Source organism: Zosterops lateralis (genome assembly GCF_965231275.1).
Source record: "Zosterops lateralis genome assembly, chromosome: 2".
In the NCBI taxonomy this organism is placed as follows: domain Eukaryota; kingdom Metazoa; phylum Chordata; class Aves; order Passeriformes; family Zosteropidae; genus Zosterops; species Zosterops lateralis.
In genome coordinates, this window is record NC_139763.1 from 94,821,940 (window position 1) to 94,835,455 (window position 13,516).

At 45.1% G+C, this 13,516-nt stretch overlaps 2 protein-coding genes across 2 annotated transcripts in view; one reads left to right on the plus strand and one right to left on the minus strand.

Moving 5' to 3' along the window:
• QTRT2 (queuine tRNA-ribosyltransferase accessory subunit 2) lies at positions 1-13,276 on the minus strand. The gene is made up of 8 exons (XM_083884724.1): positions 12,984-13,276; positions 11,966-12,021; positions 10,643-10,719; positions 7,735-7,944; positions 6,600-6,799; positions 3,914-4,065; positions 2,321-2,438; positions 1-1,286 (listed from the first exon to the last, which is right to left on the minus strand). Exons 1-8 carry the CDS (start codon positions 13,178-13,180, stop codon positions 1,025-1,027), a joined length of 1,272 nt encoding a protein of 423 aa, XP_083740850.1. The 5' UTR covers positions 13,181-13,276; the 3' UTR covers positions 1-1,024.
• Positions 13,248-13,516, plus strand: part of CCDC191 (coiled-coil domain containing 191) — a 19,892-nt gene continuing 19,623 nt past the window's right edge. Inside the window, exon 1 of the mRNA XM_083884702.1 lies at positions 13,248-13,404. Within this exon, the coding sequence (XP_083740828.1) occupies positions 13,318-13,404 (87 nt within the window). The 5' untranslated portion in view covers positions 13,248-13,317. The remainder of the gene's footprint in view (positions 13,405-13,516) is intronic.

The window sequence follows — 13,516 nt, forward strand, 5'->3', positions numbered from 1 at the left end:
TTGTAATATAAAATTATTAAATCCATGATTCCACAGTCAGGGATAGTAAAAAACAACAATTGAATAAGAGGAACGTAACATAACTAAGTCATATTTTAAAACAAGGACCCACCAGAATGTTTTCTAAAAGTCCTTTCCTATGACACTTTCCTTCCACAGCTCCATCTCACAGTGACATTTGTGTAGCCTGCTCTGTGACCAATGCTAGGGTGGCTGGAAAGAACAGTACACACATTGTCACCCATGTGGTAACACAGGAGTAAAATCTGGAAAAAGTGCAGAGAGTTAAAAAAACAAACGTCTACAGCAGGACATGGATTAAACACTTTCTTTTCTCTCTGGCTCTAATGGGACTCCTGAGACAGGGGTGTTCAAGGCCAGGCCAAGGTGGCAAACTTCTTTCAGGCCCAGAGAACATTCTGCACTGCAGGTGACCTGAGAGAGGAGTACACACATAGTCTCCCTCTTGCCACTGGACACAGCAGCACTTCCAGTCAGTTCTTTCCAAGGACACAGATGCTGGCAATGGCTACAAGGACAGTGTGTTAGACTGAGGTGGGATTTCTGACCAAGGAGATACATGATGAGAGACTAGGACACCACTAGGTTTTTGTAGAAAAATAATTACTGTCGGGTATGGAACAAGAGTCCCAGGCAACTGCTGAGTCTCCAGGCAGATGGATTAATTTTAAGTGTATGCCCTGCTTTATCCTCAATCACAAGTTCAATTACTCTGTCCTTGCACATTAGAAACCAACAGAGCATCTGAAAACAAACATATCCATACTGGTCTTACTGGTCAACTGTCCAGGCTCTTCCAGTGACCAAGAACGCACCAAACCAATTAACCAAAAGAGACATTTGAACAAGACCATCCTTCCCCACCAAGAAGTGAGATCTTCTTCAAATGTCTCCTTCAGGTTACTCCAAGAAGGAAAAAAGACATTTTACTACTGGCAGGTCCAGGTGATCCAGTCCCACTGGAAGAGGATGCAGCCTGCAAGCTGCTCTGTCCTCTCTGAGCTCACTGTCTCAGCGTCGCATTTTCCGGGCCTTGCAGCGCCTGCCTGAAGACAAGCTCCTTGAGTTGATCCAATTTACTGTCCCTTAGGGCATCCTGAATGGCACTGAAGAAGCCAAAGTAATGCTGGAAGTTGTGCATCATGAGCAGGACACCGGCCAGCAGCTCATTGGTCACCAGGAGGTGATGGACGTAGGCACGAGTGTGCCTCTGACAGCAGTAACAGCTGCATCCCTCCAGCACAGGACCAAAGTCATCGTGGTATCTGAGGAAAAAGCAATGTTGGGGAACATCAGAGCTAAGAAGACCCATCCATGCAATAAAGTACCTCTCTTACCACATGGCCTTTTGCAGCGACCTGAGCCTTGAAGTCCTGAGGTCCTTAATGCAGATTTGCTGAAAACTCAGACCAGTACCACTGGCACAAAGGACTTCAGTTATCAGAGATGGTTTGGGTTGGAAGGGACCTTAAAGATCATGTAGCTCCCACACCCTGCCATGGTGTGGGACCAGGGCTGCTGAAAGCCTCAGGCCTCCTCATGCCAGAAGTCACTTCAAGAGACAAAAGGCCACACATTCAAGTCAGAATAACTCTGACTACATCCCAGCTAACAGCAGAGAGAGGCCTCATCTGTACCTTCCCTGGCAGAAAAGCTGCACTGCAAGACACCTATCGCACAGTGCATGAAGGAGAAAGCCACCAAACACATTTACTAATCCCACTATTCACAAAACAGATGCACCATTTCAGAGAACAAAGCAACACAATTGTCTACTCAAACAGCCTGGAAGTACCTGTGGACAAACAGAAGGAAGGACAACTGGTAACAACAGCCAAATTTTTGTGAAGTATCTGGGAAATGGCAGAACTGCTCTGCAGCTGCGCAAACTGAGTCACAGAGTAGAGAGTCTCCACAGTTTAAATAAAATCTAGTATCTCAAGATGACCCAAGTTAGATGTGGAAGACCAAACTGATTTCCAGACCCCCTTTGTGAACCTATGGTCTTCCAGCTGAGGCATAATTATGACCACAGAATGTTTGCTGGATAAATGATCAGAAAAGCCCAGGCTCTAGGTCAGGCAAAAGACAGTGCTCTCAGAGATAGGCTGTTGCCTGATAACAAGCTACAATGTTTGTCCAGCACTCCCCAGTCAATGTCCATTAGGACTCTCCTCAACAGCTTCATGTTTTATGAAGCCTCTCATCCAGCTGCTGACCAGTTGCAAAGAAATACAAAGGACAAAAGCAACACATTCAGTCACACAGCTGCAGGTACCCTGCCCACAAACTCACATACTTTTTATCCTTCAGAGATATCTCAAATGGTGTCATTTCTGGGTCAGCTTTGGAGACTTCTTCCTGGTCTTCTTGAGCACCATTCTTCTCCAGGTCCTGGGTCCCATTTTGTGTAAAAACTGATTAAATTAAAAAGAGGACAGCCTTAGAACAGAGAGCAAGGGCAGAGCAAGGGTAGCAACCTTAGAGTAGCTATTTCTGCTATTCTTGCCAACTGAAAACTGCCACAAGTTTCCACCTTTTTCTTCTAGAAATCAGATATTTTACTTTAATCGCTGTAGGTTAGTTAACACAAATACACTTTTAAATGATCAAAACAGCAAGAGACAAGTGAAAACTAATCAACTAAAACTAATCAAAAGTTAGAGCTGAAATAACAGTATAACTTTTTGCTGCTCTACTGAGCTGAATTCTTCATAAAATGTCAAAAGTATTTTGTCTGAACTGCATGCTGAATAGAATGCAATCACCTGAACAAATGGATTTTATTGAGATTTTGTTAGAGTAGACAGGCGACTCATCTGCATTCAGTCATTCTACTTTTCATACTGTGATCACTCAGGGATTTAGATGCCTCTTGTTTTTAAAAAAACAAAACAAAAAACAAAACAAAACAAAAAACCCTGGAATCAAAAGAGGCTGGTAACACTAATTCAGAAGGGGTAGGTTCCACATCTGTCTTTTCAGCATCTATCTGAAAAATAAAGAACCGTCTCGTGATTTTATAGGTTTGCATTTTTAAGTTTGTTCTTAAGGAGGAGGAGATGTATCTGGAAACATTATAATATTACTGTTTGCATAATCCATGCCTACTGTGTTTAAAACAGACACAGGACAAAACCACTGCCATTATCCAGAGCCTTATAATTTAAGAATAAAGTAAGACAAGATAAAGAAAAACAAACAAAGAAAGGGGTTAAAAAATTAGCAGCAAGCACAAAGAAACGAGATGTTCTGTTCTATTTACCTGGCTCTAATTATCCAGGCATGAAAAGCCACGAGGTTCTACCCAAGAGAAAAAATGTAAAATATTTCCCTGTATTAAAAACATTTAATAGGCCAAAACAAAACAGCTGCTTTTTAAAACACATTTGATGGGTGCTTTAATGGGTGACACACATTCCCATCTCACAGTGTAATGAGTTATGAACAGAGTATTTTGGTTTTGATATAAACCTATGAATGCAAGGACTGAGAGGAAAAGTGCCCAAATAAATGGGACACTTCTGACAGCTAGAAAAAAGAACTTCAAAAATATATTACTAAAACAGACACATTTTAATTTAATTCTAGAGATCACTTAATAGGTCCAGCCCTCACTGCTGAAGGTAACAGAAAATTTGCCAATGTTTAAAAAATATTTAATCATCACATTTTGGCTAATGAGACATTCAGAGGCCTCAAGTTTTACTCAACAGATTTCACAGCAAAGCACCCCGCCTTCAAAAGCAACACGTGGTAGTGGAATCCCAGTTTTTCCAGTGGTCACTGCATTTATTTCAGGAACAAAGCCCTCAAATACAGATTGCTCCCAAGTATGAATTACGCTTACCACAACATAAAATGTAAAAACTGTAGCAATCAAGAAACCCACCTGTTGTTTCAGGATCTGGATGGTAGTCATAATTGAAAACCAAGGCACAACCTCGCTCCGTCACTTGGAAGGGAAAGAAGCTCTCAAAAATGTCCACTCCCCTTTCAATGCACTCAAGCACCTCATCTGGTTTGCCTACACCATGAATGATTCTGTAGGAGACACACAGGAAGACAAATCTACAATATTCTGGGTAGAAGCAAGAAGGTACCTGAAAGAAAAGACCTCCAGGCCACGTGCAGCACGTGTAGCTTATCTCTGCAAATGATAACTGTCATCACTCAGAATTCTGTGTGCTTCCACATCCCCACCTCCAACCCATCCAGTACATTACAGGCGTTTCATTATTTGCCCTTTGGAAGACAGCAATAATCCCTCATTTACTGCAGAAAAACCCCATTCTGTTTGTTGAGTTTGAAATGATTTGCACGTGGTTTTATCACATACACATAAATACAATTAGATTCATAACATCTGTGCCATAGAACAGATATTTTCCTTAATCATGTTTGTGCCCCAATGAACTACCAATTCCCAGACACATGGACCCTTTTGTTTGTTAGCTGTTTAGAAGACAGTCTAAAAAGAGTCTCAACAGGGACAGCAGTAGACAGCTGGTTAAAGATACAAGTCCTTCAGGTGACAGACACATCCTATTGCACTTGGGAAACTGCCTGGGGGGAGAACACACTAATGAAAAACGCCATTAGAAAGAGAAAACCTCTTTGCTCTCGTCTTCCCTTCTCTTTACAGTCTACCTGCTCAAATGGTTTACCCAAAAACGTGGGCTGTAACATCTCCTGACATTAAGAGCCAGGAAGAGCCTGGCTGGATTGCCATCAGTGGTAACAGAGATCCTGCTGGCAGCCAAATTTAGCTGGCAGCTTCACCGAGGGTGGGTGAAGTGTAAGAGAGTAGAGCAGTGCCTGCTCTCCTGCAGGTGCATGGCTGGGCTGAAAGCAGTAGAGTTAATGTAGGGCAATGAGCTAAACAGATAATTAGGAAAATACACAGGGGCTGATAAATGAAGTCACAAGGTGCCATTTTTAGTCACTTTTCTAAGTACTCCAATTAAATTGATGAGCACAGAATAAGGATAGGAGAAGTTTACAGCCTGAGTGTTTTGTGTTTCAGGTTCCCATGGCAGGGAGAAAATGATATGCAGAAGTCAAAACAGTAGCTCTGCATATATGATCAAAGCCTTGCTGAAACTCATCTCTGCACAGGTAAGGACAAACATTTGTTCTTGCAAGGGTTCCTACACTACTGGAAAGGAAAACAAATTTTATCAAGAGGCTTCAGCCCCTTTAGGTACATGAAAAGACTCTTCATAAAGAGCACACTCATAAGATCATTTTACCATCACACCAAAAGCAGCCACTTCTTGAGTGATGCACAGAAAGTGTTTGTCTTCTAGAGAATTTCATGCTGGGGTAGAACACAGCTGAAAAACAACTCCTCCAGCCAGAATGGCAAAGGAGATTTTCAGCAGCAAGGACTGTCTGAAATTCACTTGAGGTACTTCCAAGACCCCCCAGGGGCTAACCAGCTCTTTTCCTATCAAGAGGTCAGAAACACTCGTCTTAACAAGACAAGCAAAGTATTTGATAGATGAAGCAGATGCACTGGTAGCCACTGAGGTTAGCTGAGCAGATTGGACTCTAATGCTCTCAGGGGATCTTTTAAGTAGCTCAACCAGACAGGATAGCAACAACACAGCACGCCTCCTAATTGTCAGGAAAATTCAAACCCCAGGCACCACTAAGCAAGAACAAGCTACAACACCAGACACAGTGCTCTTGCATTTAATTTCCTTTTAAACACCATTAGGTCAGAGCAATCTTCTGCTAGCAGAGGGAAGCAGGAACACAATGAGGCCTCAGTCATTCTCTTCAGGAAATGATAAAAAAGGCAACCATATTATTTCTGTAGCAGTTGCTCTGGTAAGAGCAATCCAGTGAGTTCAACCCAATAAAGAAACCTCTACACTTCTGAACCACTAGCAAATATTAGCACACCTTTTCAAGAAGTCTTTTAGTCACTGTTAGTCAGTTATAAGGATCATGAAAGCTGCCACTCCTGTCCAGTCCTTGGCATGGGTCTGATGGGCACAACTAATAACTCAGATATGCAATAAGCCCCCCAAAGTCCAAGAAGAGAACACCACTGTTCTGGGCCAGCCTGTACCACCCTGGGTAGTGCACAGGCTCAGTGCCCCAGGTATGAGGACAGAGCTGGCTACCAAGACTGTGCAGCAAGCACTGGCTGGCTCTGCCAGCACCCCTTTCTGCCATCTGCCAGTTCAGGCCAGACAGAACTAAAAACATGTCAGTTTTACTAAAAAGAAGTCCCTGCAAAATATCTTTATAATAATGTCCTTGTTTGAGCTGAACTTCAAGTAAACCATGGCCTCCAAGACCAAAGGCAAGTAACCCTGACATATCCTACCTGTAACTCTTCCTAAAAACTCTTTTTCAAACCCACAGCATGAGCAAAGCCTGGTGCCAGTTGCAGCTAAAGAAGTGTTGAAGACTGCAGCCTGAGAATGGTAAAATTTATGCAGCCTGGCACACACAGAGCTGTGCAATACAGTGATTATTTCCTACAGGGGAACTGCACAGCAGCCTGTAGATGCTCCTCATAATAGTACAGATGGATTTCTTGGGATGTTGCCCACACAACTTACCTTGGTTTATCCTCTGGCAGCTCTGCTGTGACAGAAGCTATCAGTTTCAACTTGGTCTCCTTGGCCATGGCACTTCCCTGGAAGCCATCTAGCAGAAAGCCACCCACAGGCCGCTTGGCAGTCTCCTTGGCTGATCTGAGCCTCTCTTCCAAGATATCTCCACCTTCAATTGCCCCGAACATTACACTTCTTTGTAGTTCCTGTCCCAGGAGAAAGCTACAAGTGTTAGAGCCTGCTCTGCCAAAGCCATGAAACATATCTCACAGCCCAGACTTCAAATGACTGCTACTTAAGCCCCACATTCCCAGGAACCTGCCAGAACCATGGGGTTTCATCTCATGTAGAACTATTCCCTCCACAGCACTGTGAAGTTCATGTGTAAGAAATGGGACTAGTAGAGACAAGATTCTGCTCCTTGCCTTGACACTAACTCACTGAGAATTTTGATGCCACTCTTCCTACCTCCCTGCAGAAGGCAATAACCACACACCATCTCTGTACATGGCTTTTTATGGATGGGGTCTCAGCAATAGATGTGTTAGTGCAAAATACAAAGCAGGTGTCATTATCCTGGCAGTCAGACACCAGATGTCACAGGGAATTCCCTTTCAGGACATACAAACACCAACTCCTGTCACCTGTTTTACCCTGTAGTGCAGACTAAGATAGTATGTCTCCTTTCACTAAAAGGGAGGGAAGTTTCAAAGCTGCTGGAAGAAATAAAGAATAGCACTGACAAATTTAATTCTGGTTCACTTGGAACCAAGGGGTCTTCAGAGCAAAAGGATGGGTTTTCTCAAGCAGATTAAGAAGATCTCACTTTGCCCATGCATCTAATAAGGTAAGTGAAAGAAATGCATCACAATCCAAAAGCAGAAAGAGAAATCCTAAAATGCAGTTCTCCTCAACTAGCAGAGATGAGGGAGATCCTGGTGCAGAAGACAATTTACTAAAGGAAGGAAGGAAAACTCAGGGTGCTACTGGTTATACCTCATTCTGGACTGTGAGCTGGGCATTCTCTGATACACACATGTGACACAATTTCCCACTAAACCACATCCTGGGCTGGTCCAGGATGCAGCACAGACCAAGAAGCACATGCAGTGATACTGCCTCAGCACCTTGGGGACCTTACCGGTGACTTTTCTTGCAGCTGAAGGCACATATCCAAGAAGGAAAGTGACCTGTCCACAGACTTCTTGACTCTTTTTCTGCCAGCTTCCCCAGAGATGGTGTCTCCATCAGAGATGCACTGGAACCAGTCTGGCTGGATGGCTCTCTGGATGTCCATGAACTTGGAAGGTGTCATCTCCATGCGCCCTGAGCTTCCCCACAGGGACACCGTCTGCACAGGAAGAACAGGGGTGAACAGCACTTGCAAAGGACAGCAGGTCTTAAGGGTGAAAGGAGAGAAGGAACTGAAACACCAGATAGTGGAATGATAGCTCATTAGATAAGTTCCCCTGGAGCACGGCTCACATAATCAGCTGCACTTGGCACATTGAATGAAAGGAAATAAATGATTGAACTGGAATTTCTAAGATACTCTTTGGTGAAACCATCCTCCTTAACACTGACTTTTCCACGTTTAAAAATCTGAGATAGAGCAGCTGGCCTCTCATCACACAAATTAGTGTCAAAATTGGGGGGAAAAAAACCAAACTGGAATTCCCACCAAACTTGCTGTCTAGTAAGCAAAAGCTTATAAAAAGCAGCAAAGCTGCAATGGCAAATTCAATTTGCTAGTTTTCTGTACAAAATGCAGACCCAAGAAACTACTTCTCCTTCTGAGCACTTAAATCATACAACACACATGAATGTATGTGTTTATATAAACCATACAGATTAGGAAGAATACAAAAGCTTGTTAAACAACCAGCCTTAGAACCCCATGTTATTTTAGGTCCCAATTCCAGCAACTCTAGAAGGCACTGAAATACCCAAACCAAATCCAGCAACTCTAGAAGGCACTGAAATACCCAAACCAAATCAATGTAAGGAATGGCACATGCTCATTAGGATTTAACACACTGTCTTCCCTGTCCCTTCACATGCTTCCCATCCTGCCAGCACACATAGAAGCCCATCTTCCATCATTACTCCATGATAGCCTCAAAAGAATTTAAAGCAAGACAAAAGCACATGGACAGAGAGGTTATCTTACCTCAACACCTCCAGCCTAGCAGATGTCACCATTCAATTCACTAAACATTCAGATTCATAAAATGCTCACATTTTAGCCTATTTTGCAGAATCTGTAATTAACCTGTGAGTGCAGCTTGGCCATTGCTTTGATTGTATTATTGTTAGCCTTGTGAAACTGTTGCTCCAAAACTTTAAAAGGGTATTCAAGTAGGTTAAGTAAAGGGCTCAAGCCCTTTGGAAGTCAGCTCTTTTTATCTGCAATTCTGCTCATCCTTTTTAAAATGAGAATGGGTTTTCAGCCATCAGAAACAGCATATAGCTTGGAGTGTTATGGGCACTTTTTGGGGCCTGAGGGTTTAAACACATTTTCCCAGCCTATGCCAGACAGATGGATTAAGCAATGCAGTTCTCATGCATACTAATTTGCAAATTGAGTTTCATAAGCCAAAGCAAAAAATATGAGCAGAAGCCTTTTTTTTGGTCTGGTCCCCACAAAGGCCCAAAAGGATTGCACAAGTATACCATGTGCCTGCTGTCCATCCATCCATCCAGATTACTTCTGGCCTTATCAGCCAATTTCACCAAATTTGAATAAAACCAGAAGTCTCCAAAGCAATAAATTTTTTTGCAAATTTTCAACTAAAACAAAAGAGCAACACCAAAAGGAGTTCCAAAATTTGTATCTGCAGAATAACTGAAACACAGCAGCTGTATGTTGCTCTGCAGCAGCCTGTTGTTCAGACAGTGCCTGCTGCCTCTTACTGTGAGAACATCGAGGAACAGCTGGTGAAGGCAGGCAGAGGAAAGTCAGAGCTGCCTGAACCAGAGTGTAATCACATATAGTTACCTTCATTCTGTTCTCGAGAGAAAAAAAAGCTGCTTTAATAAATAAAATAGCCATGCAGCTTAGAGAGCTGAGCATTATCCTGTGATTATTTATATCCAACCAGTGCTAGGTTTTCTGGCACAGAGCTTTCTGTCCCATTGCTTTCAAAAAGCTTTCATAAGTATTTGTCAGCACAGATCCAGCTGCAGAAGGCTTTACAACAAGGTGGCAAATGTCTTCACCAGCTTATTTTAAAAAACAAAAAAAACTGAATCACACTCCCAACACCCAAGCTTAGATTGCTGCTTGCTCTCACTTCAAGGCTGCACAACAGGGGGACAAGCTTCAGGTAATTCCTTCCCTGCAGAGACAGGACTCAGCCTGATCCCAGCAGCAAGGAATATATGCTGACAGCTGTATGGCAGGAGTTATCCTCCATCACTCAGTGACCTTCCACCCAATGTGGCCATAACCAAACAGGCCTTGGGACTGACAGTATCTGAGCAGCTGCCAGGAGCTCCAGCACCAAGCTGTGTCAGGCAGCAGGCAGCGTGTGGACTGCACAGGTGTGTTCCTGCAGGGTGGAACAGGCTCATGTCTGCAACTGTGCACTCCTGGATTGCTGAGCCACCCTCCTCCAAAAGTTCTGATGTCCTGCCCCTTTGTAGGGGGGTCTTGTAGCAGGCTGTATGTAAATATACACACAGGGGGTCAGATTTACTCTTTATCAGTGGCATAAGAATAAGCTTGTACAGCAAATATGGCAAAACACAGGCATTTTCTTTTAGTGGCATTTGAACCACAACAGCACAGTAGTCCAGAGCTCTCCTTTCTACCTGAACTGCCACTTAACTGCTCAGGAACCTTTCAGGGAACATGCTGCCAAGTGAGAACACGTTAGAGATTCATTTAGTTGGAGGTAGGAGCATGTAAACAACAATCCTCTTTGTGCAAAGATTTATTTTGCTAATCTTGTGGCTGCCTGAGCACAGACACAGAGATTAAGGGAGGACTGGCAGATTTCTTTTGGGAACTTAAGGTGGACCCTTTCAAGCCTTTAGAGCTACTGTACCTTGTTAGTGTTGTAGCCAGAGGGGCAGGGAGTGACTGGGTCATGGAGGGAGCAGTAGAGCACAGCATCTGGAATACCTGAAAACAGACAGACAGATCCAGAGTGGAGTTACATGAACCAAAGCAAAGTTAACGCAAAGACGTGGCCTGCAGATCTGCAAAAGGGAACAGGGCATTGTCTCCCATAAGTACATCCATTCTGACAAAGAAAACATTGTTCATCTATCTCTCAGCACCAAAGAAGGCAGACTTCTTCCCCAGCTTTACCATCTGTCTGGAGAAGAGTGCAGCAGCAGGACAAACCATGAAACAATACCCTTTAGTTTTGCAGCCTGCACAGCCGCTTTGGGATTTATGTTTCTTCTTGACTAATACTCCACCTATTAAAATTTCCCAGACCCAACAGCTGCCTCACTTGACCACTGAAGGGATAACTGATACACTGGTGACACCTGACACTTGACACAATCCAAAACAGCAACAATCCCAAGCCTAAGACTTCTAAGGAAGAACAAAGAAGAATCATAGGATGGTTTGAGTTGGAAGGGATCATGTCCCATGGCCAGGGAAACCTTCCACTAGACCATGTTGCTCAAAGCCCTATCCAACCTGGTCTTGAACATTTCCAGGGATGGGGCATCCACAACTTCTTTGGGCAACTTGTCTGAGTGGCTCACCACCCTCACAGAAAAGAACAGAAGAGTGAGATAATGTATCAATTACACAAATGAGAAATTTATCATCCCTGACAGACTGGAGGTCTCAAATGTCAGAAAGCTAGACAGCATGTCTCAGTGTCATACAGCCTTCTCCTCAGAGACAGTCACTGAAACTGGTAAAGCCTCCTGGAAGTTCTAGACAAAGGCATTTTTCAATTTTTCTTGAAGGAGCAAATTGCTCCAAACAGGTAAAGTTTATTGAAAGTTGGGTGCAAACTTCCTTTGGAAAGCCAAACCATAATTATTTTATATATCATGAAATGTATGTCCCAAATTTTTATGTGCATTTTAAAAAACTAAAACAAACAAAACAAGCTTTGGCAACTCTTTTTTTTCCTTGCAGAATGTGCTAGATTCCATATACAATGAACTGTCTGCAAATTATAGAAATTACAGACACATCATCACTTTGGAGCCTGATTGAAAGATTTTTGGCCATCCTAGTGACAACATACTATTTCAAGTCTTCCCTAGCACCACTCTGAGTGAGAAGATCTCCAAATGTGCAAAGCCTACATCTCTCTGCCTACTGTACTGCTGAACATGCTCTAGTGGGATCTACCTGCATTGTCTCTCAGATATACAAGCAAATACTTGTACTTTACCCATAAATTTTGCAGCTCCTTCTTTATACTCCTCCAGGACGTCATGAATTTCTGCCCTGCAATCCAGATATAGGAACACATTAACTAAGCAGACAACTAAAGAGACTGCTGGTTTCATAACTAAGGGCTTTTTTTCCATACTGATGCATTGCCTGACACTGAACTGGTATTTGCCATCCAGCTGTCAGGCAGTGAAGCAGGGACAGATGGAATGAAATGCCAGTCACAGAGCTCAAGAATCACAGCTCACAACCTGGGGCACTCATAATCCTGTGGCAAAAAAGTAAAGCTTTTACCTGCACTAACCAGGGACCACTGACTTGATGGAGAGCACAAAGCTAGACTGTGACTTTTTGGGGAGCATCACCAACGTGTTCATATCATATAAGACCTGCACAAGCTTTACCATGTTAGATGTTAATCTTTCCTTTTGGTTGCAAATTAACTAGTTTTGAGAGATAGTTGCTGCTCCAGTTTTACTTTAAATGTTTTCAGGTGCTGGGTACCTACCACCTCTCTGAACAACCTGGTCCAGTGTTGCACCACCCTCATTAAAAGAGACCCTCTTATAGCTTAAACCTCTTATCCTACCACAACAGGCCCTGTTAGAAATCTGTCTCCATCTGCCTTATAATCCCCCTTTAGGTACCAACAGGCTGGTAAAAGGTATCCCTGCAGCCTTCTCTTCTGCAGGCTGAATACCCCCACATCTCTCTGCCTGTTGTTACAGGAGTGATGCTCCAAAGGGCCTGTTCCAGCAGGCCCACATCTCTCTCAGTTGCGGGCTCCAGAGGTGGATGCAGCACTCTGGGGGGGTGTCAGCAGAGCAGAGGGGCAGAATCACCTCCCCCGCCCCGCTGTCGGCATCAGGAAGATGACCGCGAAGCCCCCACGATGGGTTTGGCCTACACACGCTAAGAATCACGCCGCCCTGGCGGTCCCTTCCCCTAACCCTTCCCCCCGGCCCTGCAGTCCCTGTGCCGGGCAGGCAGCCCCTGGCGGGCGGGCACTCACTCACATGTCGGGCAGGGCGATGTGCGCCACGCCGGGCACGCCGCGCACCTCCCGCAGGGTGTCGTGCCCGAGGTGCGGGGCGGCGCCGGTCCGCGTGTACAGCAGGCACCCGGGCAGCGCCAGCGCGCCCGCCCCGCCGCGGCCCAGCCCCGACAGCGAGCCCAGCCGCCCGCCGCCCGCTCCCAGCAGCTGCAGCCTCATCCTCGCCCCGCGCCGCCGGCCAGGGATACGGGGAACGGGGATGCGGGAAATAGGGATACAGGGAATGGGCCGCCCCTTCCCGCCCCGGCGTCATCAGCGGGCGCCGGCGCCGCCCTTCCGTTGCCGTCGCCGTTGCCATGGCCGGGCGCGGCGGGCGGCGGGCGGCGGGGCCCGGCCCGGCCCCGGCCCTCACGGGGCTGTACCGCGGGCAGCGCCTCCCGCAGGTAACGGGGCACGGCGGGCAGCGCGGCCCTGGGATCCCGCTCCCTTGGGATCGCTCAGCGAGGCAGGGTCAGGACCGGGGTTGATGCTGTTTGCCGGCGGGTGGGAAATCCG